The sequence below is a fragment of the Cupressus sempervirens genome, chromosome 6, assembly GCF_028749045.1.
Source record: "Cupressus sempervirens isolate cs-2001-9-10 chromosome 6, ASM2874904v1, whole genome shotgun sequence".
NCBI classification, from domain to species: Eukaryota; Viridiplantae; Streptophyta; class Pinopsida; order Cupressales; family Cupressaceae; genus Cupressus; species Cupressus sempervirens.
The window spans coordinates 83,354,070-83,363,561 of record NC_143123.1 but is presented as its reverse complement, the minus strand read 5'-3'; the positions used below and the strand labels follow the sequence as shown (position 1 = coordinate 83,363,561).

The following is a 9,492-nucleotide window of genomic DNA, read 5'->3' as shown; positions in this document are numbered from 1 at the left end:
AAAGGCTATGGACAATGGCATCATAAAGACATGTAGAACAAAGAAAAATAAAAGTGGATGCAAAATCTTAGAACCAAAATATAGCCTAGACAATTAAAATAAAATTAAGACAATTAAATTGCATTAAACCCCAAAATGACTAAATCCTTCTAGTTTTTTCATTTAAAAAAAAAATCTTTATAAACGTCTACTTTTCTTTATTTTAATTTAGAAATATAATTTTATAAAATTTGGTTTCATTGTAGCACATGTAATTGAAATGTTTTAGTATTGAAAAAATAAGCTAATAAATAATAGATGAGTGAAATGATTTTATTGATTGCATAGTTACACAAACTCTAATTTTAATTTAAGACTTAATTTTATTATATTATTTTTAAAAAGATATTTAATTTTTTTATGTATATTTTGATTTTGATTTTAAAACATCACCTTTTATTATTTTCATTATTCTTTTAGTTTTTACCTTTAAAAATATAGTAAGTATTGTTTATTTTATAACATTTTTGAGGGATATACTGACCAAAGCTAAAGCCTACAAATAAAAGACTTCAATCTCATGTAAAATTTAAATGATAGTACTTATAATTTGATAATAACATTAATACCACAACAATTTTACACTTATATATTATTTTATAAATTAATTATTATTAGTGAATATATATATTTAATATGTAAATAAGATTTACAATCTCCTACAAAAGACAATTTAAAAAAAAATCTGTTTAGATATAATTTTATCATATTGAATATGTTAATAAGATATATAATAAATTAAAAGCAATAACAAAGTACCTTACAAGGGAAACGACAAAGAAAATACTACAAAAAGATTGTTAATAAGCAAAGTCAAGTCATTTCCCGTAAGAACATCCATACAGTGACCGTTGTTTTGAGGTGTATCTTTCTGTCTGACCTTTTCTAGTCTTGCAGTTGTGGCTGTCCTTTCTCTCTTTGATATTCTAATCCGTTTCATTTCAATTTTCATTGAAGCAAATAAATGATTTGAACATGTTTTTATTAGAAGGTCAAGTTCCTATAAGGAAATAGACATTTAATACAAATTAGATTGTTTGAATAAACAGATACTTCTGAATGATAACGCACCCCTTACAGATAAGGCCGCCTACACAAATAATCCTCACACATAATGTTGTCACCTCTTTACAGTTTCATACACTAACTTCATACATACTAAAAAAAAATACTGCCACTGTTTACCAATAAACATCAAACATACTAAAAAACTGCTACTCTTATTGATACACTCATCTCTGATCAGAAATCGGAGCGCGTTAATCTTGAGAGGCTTGAAAAAAACAGCATCAAACAGTGTCCAGACTTCTGCAAAAAAAATTCTTCCATCTTCGTTCTATATATATGTCTTGCTATTACCTCCCAGAAGAAATCTGCTGAAAGATCCAGTTGTAGAGTGAATGGCCATGTATGTCCAAGGCCAGGGAATGAATTTTGAGCATCCCTATGTGGCCCAGAATCATCATCAAAGACCACAATCTCTCAAAAGACCAACATTCTTATCTGTCCTGCCTCCGACACCCGTAAGTTTTGCCTCAACAGCGTTGAATTGCGTTTATAACTCCCCCAAAGCGCTAAGAAGATCAGGGTTTGATTGGAGTGAAGACCTCATTAGGGTGAGATGGGGAGAGAGGTATGATCATGGCTTCCATTTGCACATTATAGAATGTCTGGGAGAAGATTGCACGACAATGAAATTTTCAAAGGTTTCTAGAAAAAATGTGTCTAAAAGGCAAAGGGGTTTTTGGTTTGAATGGCTCACAAAGAGTCCACCAGGGATCAAGTCTTGTTCAATGGAAGGCCCTCAACATCAAAATGAGATAAGGCTATGATAGTGCCCAATGCAAATTTGGCAGAATGGACACCTCTCAGTCCTTGGTTCTTAACTGAAGAGGCCAGCCATAAGGCCGAACTTTCAACAAACAAAATAATGTGCCTTGAAGTTTGAGAAATGATATTGAGGTGTGAAAAGATGCCAAGAAGGGCTGGTTTTTGGCATTTCCCCTCATGTCCAATGTTTGTAGAAATTTTTCTTCTCCAATCTTCTCGCCCTTTCTCCAAAAACATTTATAGTTAGCTCATTGCTGTACAATAACCATTGAGATCTGTACTAGATTTTTGGATTACATTGTGTGCAAATTGTTTCTGGATTACTCTGCATTCTAATTTTCATTCTGATGACGGGATAGATCATGTAGCATGATGGTTAAAAATCCAAACACATTGCCAAATCTGAAAATTCTAATCAACAACCCACCACAATAATTTCTTTTTCTATATTTCTTTACTACAAATGCTAAACAAGATACCATATCAATTCAAACTTCTTCAGAAATAACACAACAAGTTGTTTTTCTTTCACATGTTGCAGTTTCATGTAATTGCAGAGAAAATTCCAGGTACCAGACTACATCTGCCATGGTAGGCCTATCATCACCTTCCTCTGCCAAACACTTCTCTCCCACCTCTGCAAACATCAGAAGAGAATCTGAGGTTATGTCACCTATTAAATTGGGGTCTATAATTTCCTCAAGCGCACCTCTTCTGAGATGCTCCAAAGCATAGTCAGATAGATTCATCTTCTTCCTTGACTGAGTAGACATAACAGCAGGCTTAGCACACAACACCTCAAACAACAACACCCCAAATGAATAGACATCAGATTTCTTTGTAAGAGTCATCCTGTAGAAGTATTGAGGATCCATATATCCATAGCTCCCTTTTGCCACCGTGGTTACATGGCTTTGATCAAATGATTCCACTGCTTTGCAAAGCCCAAAATCAGAAACCTTGGCACTCAAGTTTTCATCTAGGAGAATATTACTACTCTTCACATCACGGTGTATGACCGTCTGGAATGCCCCAGAGTGAAGATAGTCAAGGCCCTTCGCAGCACCAATGCATATCTCCACCCTCTGCTTCCATGACAAAGTGATGCTTCCATTTTCCTTGCCATGAATGTGCTTCGCCAGTGTGCCATTGGGAGCATAATCATAAACAAGACACATTTCCGAGTTCTCATCACAGTACCCTATCAGGTATACCAAATTTTTGTGCCTGAGCCTGGACAAAAGGTCTATTTCGTTCTTGAACTCGGCAGAACCTTGGAGGGAATGGGGATTCGCTCTCTTCACTGCGATTTTGATGCCACCACTGATTTCTCCTCTGTAAACTTTTCCAAAGCCCCCTACCCCGAGAAGAACTGAGTCGTCAAAGTTGTTGGTTGCATCTTGAATCTCTGAAAAACTGAAGTACCTGCAACATATAAAACGGATGAAATATGTCAGGAAATCAGTGAGACACACATCACTGTTTGCTTCATGATCCAAACATATAGTTCTTAAAGTCACAAGGTTTGAATTCGAGTTCAGTGATCATAAAATTCTGATGCAATTCAACAAAGGTAAAAATTGATATCAGAAGAAAATTCAGATGAAGTTCGGAAAGGATAAAAAATCGTTGAAATTCAAACTTGTCGGATGAAATTCGATGTATCCTATGTCTTAACATAGTCCTGTGCTGGGTTAACTCTTCAGGATGAAATCAATTTAAGGAATTCGGATTGGCTTCAAGTTGAATAAAATTGGTTCGCAAGCCTTCTCTTGGAGGAGTCTTTGCTTGAGAATGATATAATTCCAAACAGTGTTTGACAAGCAAGACAATGTTTAAAGAAGAACTCTCCAAAATAGAGTGCGGGACATGCAAACTGTCAAGGAAGAACTTGTTGGCCAGTCTAGAGAGACACTTCTATTCAAATTTAGAGACATGGCATCAACTTATTTATTTATGTCGAAGATAATCCAAAAAATATGTATACAAACAGATTATTAAAAATGTCCAGCAGTTTTGTTTATTGCTGTGCATATGCTCTCTGGAGCTGCTGTTGTGTATGCTCCATCAGAAGATGTTGGATGTATCAACTTTCGGAACTTCTTGTTGCTGCACTGCATATAGTTCAGGAGCTGCTACTGTTTCCCCCCCCCCATTTTACAGTAGCTATTGCTGAATTTCAGGTCTAATTTGTCATTCTACCATAAACCGTCTTCTTTTTCGTTTTCTACTCTTTTTTGGTGTTAAACTATCACTCATTAATTTCTCCCCAAAATTCCTGTTAAAAAATTGGCTCAAATATGGCCTAAGAAAAAGATCCTACAAGAATAAATGATATTTGATAGATGCAGCAAAATGGAATGTCTTCAATTCCACAAAACCTTGAGCAAGAATATTGGACAGCTCAGAAATTTATTTCTTTATTTCTCTGAGTCAGATTAGGTAATTTCAATAGAACTGACATTGCTTAGAACAGGTAACCTAATAGCATTATCAACATGAATGTTGAGTGGGGAAGGTGAAGATGCTCAGATGAAAGTTAATATTGCTTACAAATAGCATCCTCAGGATTATTATCAAAGATAGTTTTAATTCAATTCAATTTCTCTTATAGGGCAAAGAAAGCTAATGTAATTGCCCTAAATATTCTAGGATGAAATGTTACACAAATCAGCTTGAGGCCCTATAACAAGATTGATGTTATATTTGTACTTCATGAATTATCTATCTCACAATAGAAATTGAAAATAGAAAACAAGACCAAAATACCTGCAAGATATGCTACCAACAGAAATCGATACATAGCTGTAGGATCCCGTGGATGCATTAGATTCAGTGTTGTGGGCTGAAGTAGTAGTAATAGTACTCGTACTACCTCCTCCGTGATCACCAACACCACTGAAGGGCTTGTCATGGGAGCCCTTACTATTCTTATTTTTTCTTTTGAGAGCACAACATAAAACCATCAAACACGGCATGGCTGCAACAGTGAAGCTTCCTGATATAGTTTCCATTGTGTGGCCCTTATGCATTCTACAGATGATGATGCTCACAGGCCCTTTTGCTGCCGTGAGTTGAAGCTCACAGAAGTGAAGACAAACCAGGTAACTGAAATTGGCATCAATTTTGCTAAAAACCCAGGTTAAATTGGAGTTGAGGCTGATTAGGGAGATTCGATCCATGGAACTGTAGGTGACATATATTTCGTTTGGCGCAAATAAATTTGTATGTTGAATCTCTGAAGAGTTTTGCCCTTTACTATCCATAACAATCCGAATTATGAACCACGAATCTTTAACACAAGACCTCCCATACTTATCATCTGAAGGAAATATGGTTTGGTCTCTCACGTTTATGGAAAACGGATTTTGTTGAAAATTAGGGCGAGGAAGAATGACAGATCTGACAAGCAGCATATTTGGAACAGATAAAACTTCCATTGCGTTAATGAATGCATAGGATTTGGGGTTGTTTTCTTCAGGGGTAAAGATAATATCAAGATGTTTCAGTTTGTTGACCGGAATGCAGAATTCAAAGACAACATATGAATGTTTCAGTGTTGCTGCGGTGAAATTGTGGAGCAGGACATATGGTCCGCAATTGACAGAGAAAACAGCGTCGCTGAGATTGTGGGTGTTGTAGGAGGAGGTGTAGAAGTGAAGGCGCAAGAAATGCTTGTGGGTAGTGTCTGAAATTGGCATAGTATATGTGGATTTTTCTGTGAAAAGACGGGCTGTCTTGCAGAGGGTTTCAGAAGGGAGGAAAGGACCAGAAGAAGTTGCTGCCTCAGTGCTGTTGGGTGCAGTGAATTTATATTCATGGTCTCCAACAAACTCACGCCCGTCCTGTGACAGAATTGTGTTCGAGGAGCCACAGTTGAGAAGAATTCTGTCATGATTTGCAGCATAACTACGAATTGCAAAGGCAACGAATGCAGAGCAGAGGAGAAGCAGAATGTTCGACATAGAAAGGACAGAGCTATGCTTGTCGAAGTTGCCTCCAATTTTAAGGATAATATTTCGAAAAAAGTTAAAATACAAAGCATAAAAGCTGGCACCAGATAATTGAAGGAGAGAATAAATAAATATTTTAACCTTGATTTTTTGTGGAAACTGTCCAGCAGATTCTTTCTTCGAAATGTGAGGAGGATTTTCAATTATATAATTATTATGGTTTCGTATAAATATTTCTCAAATACAATTTTTAAAATTCTATAGAATGATAATGAGTTGCCCTAGTGGTGGAGAACTTGTACCCTTGAAAGAGAGGTCACAAATTCAAATCCCACTTGGGGGTAGGGTATGTACACTTTGTTTGTAGCGCCAAGCGCCTCTCGAAAAAGAGTACGAGGTAGTCTCATATCATTGTCACCATACGTAAATCCAAAAACTATGGCATAGTGTCGTGGACTATAAAACCCCCTTTCCTTTTTTTTATGTATTATTGAGACATTTAGTCATAAGGACTCACATTTTTTAGTGAGCAATTATGGATGCACAAATATAGGACGTACTTTTGGACCACTTTGCGTTCCATGGTCCCTATGCTTTAAGCACTTCACTCACATATGGAGGTACATAGGAAAAAATCAGTGAAATCCCGATTTAAGAGTTCTAGGTGCACAAAATTAGTCGAAGTGGCTAGTGTGTATTCTCCCTTTATTGGAATAGAAGTATTTTTATTTTAAAGATTTTTTATTTATTTATAAAGATATTATGGATTAATGGATAGGATTAGATTATTCTTTAGAGCACAAATAATGATTGGTTAAACAATGTTGTTGTGTGGAGCCTAATCAAATTCAAATGTCAATTTTCCCCCACTTTCATCGATACCATTCTTCTTAGATTTTTTCTACTGGGTTTGGGGGTTTGTCGATTAATTGGGGGTGTTGATCTTAAATTAGTTTTGACATATGACTATCTATACACTTAAGTCATTTACAAGTTAGAACTTAGTTCATGCCGAACAATTAATGCATGCCAAGTGATATAAACAGTTAGTGTTGAATCACTCAAGTGTTGAGCAATTAGTATGTGCCGAGTCATTCAGATGCCAAGTGGCAGCATTGAAGTTGTAGTTGATGCTGAGCATCAGGGACTTCAAATACCAAGTAAAATATTTTTTGACATAGTTATTTGTAATGGCACAAACTACTATGTAAACCATTTTGGAGTCCACTTAAGGATTGTTTTGTGATCCTAGATGATAAGAACAAATCTTAATTGAGAATCCCTATGCAGTACATGCAACCAATCAGTTAAAGGGATGAATTGAGCGACTAGATGGATGAATTACGAACATTGATTCATACCTAACCCTAAGTCACCTAGGTCTTCTTAAGGAGGAAAAACCCTAAAACATGGCAGGAGTAAAGAGAGAAGTTTGCATGTGCAAACAGAGCATTCAGGTTTGACTAGGGAAGAGTGATCATAGTGTATGAATTGAAGAATCAGTTAGAGGAGAACAAAGGAAAGGAATTAGAGGACATAAGAGATACATTTGATTAGAAGAGGATCAATGATACATGCAAAGAGGTGATATGTTATTTAATAGCAGAGTGCTAACCATGGGATCATTGATGAGACATTCTAATAGGTGAATCAGTTAAATCTATTAACAGAGTAGTCTTAACAGGGTATTGTAAATTCTTTAACACGATGCTTACTTCATTGTAAGTTGGAGTCCTTTAACTAGACACACTTCTAACAGGGTGTTGAAATCTTTTAACAGGGTAAGATCTAACAATCTTGTAAGCCTTTAACAAAGTAGACCTTTCACACGGTAAATCATGTTTCATGATCAAACATTGTAACCTTCATTGGATACACTTTACAACTACAGTAGTGAAGATTTATGGGTGTCATTCCCACCCCAGTTTTACCTTCTCATTGGAGGGTTTCTAGGTAATCATATCTTGTGTCATATGTGTGAATTTTTATTTTTTTTCATTCTATGGATGTATATGCTTAATTTGGTATTTCAGTTTACATGCAAATTGTGACATGGATGTGTGGTGAATGAATTTATGGTTGTAGTTTTGAAGGATTGATTTCTCGCCCCCCCAACCCCACCCTCCTCAGAGTTTACTTTCCCTATTGTATTTCCAACAATTGGTATCAGAGCTTTGTTCTCTAGAAAGGAAAGCTTTGCAGCTTTGAGGAAAGATCTTGGAGATGTAAGTCTACAAGTTGGGAAAGACTATTGAGAACCAGAAGATTGAAATCCAGCTTGCCCTACATCAGTTGAATGAAGCAAGAGATGAGTTGAAGCGATCATTGAAGAGAAAGAAAGAGATAGCTATTGAAGAGAATGACACACAATACTAGGATATTGACACTATTGAATTGTTTGTAGATGGAAACACAAATGAATTTGATGCTACAGTTACAAATTTGACAGAAAAGAATGGAGCCCTAACTGAAGAGGTCAAAAATCTCAAGATAGAATAAGAGGTCCAATCAATATTGTTCTATGAGGTAACTAAACAAAAAAAGAAAGTTGTAGAAGACAAAGTTATGATTGAAGGTGATAGAAGGATATTGATCAACATATTGGAAGAAAAGACATTAGAAGTGCAAAGGATTGCTAGCATGCAATTGGAGACAATAAATCAAGTCATGATTGACATGCATGAATTGAATGGAAAAGATATTGAAATCACAACATTGAAGTTGTAGAATGAACAACTAAGAAATAATCTGAAAAGAGAAAAAGAGTTTGCTGAAAGTTTCAACAAACCAAGTGAAGCCATTGCGTATTTTGAGCAATTAATGAGATCTCCTACATCTAATAGTGATACTACTGGATTGGGTTACACTAGTATTGAAGAAGGAGAATCATCCAAAAGTGGTGAACAAAGGAGAAACAATGGTAAGAACTGCAAACCTACTTGTCATAATTGTGAAAAATTAGGACATATTGCTAATGTTTGTAAGAGCAAAATTGCAAATCAGAATCCTAAGCAAAAGTTTATGGGTCATTGCCACAAGTGCAACAAGCAAGAACATTAGGCACATGAATGTAGAACCAAGACCATAACCACAAAAGGATTTGAAGGATATTGCTATAACTATCAAAAGTACGATCATAGAGCATATGAGTGTAAATCCAAGCCCAAGTGATCATCAAACAAGCAGACAAAGGTAAAGCACAATGGAAACTCTTATAATTGGGATTATAATACTAGGTATATTTGTCACTACTGTCAAGAGTATGGACAAGTTCTTGAGAATTGCATAAGAACACATTTTAGAAGTGATTATAGTAGATGGTTAAGTCAAACTACATGTTTTAGTTGCCTAAAGACTGGTCACATAAGCATACATTGTTTAACAAAGTCAAAGGCACCAAGTAATGAGTTCAACAAAGGCAAAGGAAAGGCAGATGTTGAAGAAGTCAAAGTGCAGATGAACAAAAGATGGAAGAGGAAGGAAGATTATAGTACATCAAGTTTAGATGGGATCACTTCACCCAATGGGTCAGGTGGTCACACCATCCCCAATTAAGCAATCAAGAGGTATGTGTGGGACTAATATTTAAATGATATATCATACATAAGTTCAAAAGAATTAGTTTTGAAAATATTATAGATGGATGAAGAAAGATGCAAAGTGTTGTTTA

General features: G+C 35.6%; 1 protein-coding gene across 1 annotated transcript; it reads right to left on the bottom strand.

The window, feature by feature from the left end:
• Window positions 1–1,004: 1,004 nt before the first annotated feature.
• LOC149551275 (receptor-like protein kinase ANXUR2) lies at window positions 1,005–5,905 on the bottom strand. The gene is made up of 2 exons (XM_089786834.1): window positions 4,639–5,905; window positions 1,005–3,294 (listed from the first exon to the last, which is right to left on the bottom strand). The coding sequence occupies exons 1-2, from the start codon at window positions 5,832–5,834 to the stop codon at window positions 2,358–2,360; spliced, it is 2,133 nt and encodes a 710-aa protein (XP_089642960.1). The 5' UTR covers window positions 5,835–5,905; the 3' UTR covers window positions 1,005–2,357.
• Between the last annotated feature and the right edge of the window lie 3,587 nt (window positions 5,906–9,492).

Bases quoted from the DNA above. Each gene is read 5' to 3' on its own strand.
- LOC149551275 (XM_089786834.1), bottom strand. From the start codon at position 5,834: ATGTCGAACATTCTGCTTCTCCTCTGCTCTGCATTCGTTGCCTTTGCA. The intron at 3,295-4,638 runs GTATTTTGGTCT...TATATGTTGCAG, and splicing joins GTTGGTAGCATATCTTGCAG to GTACTTCAGTTTTTCAGAGA.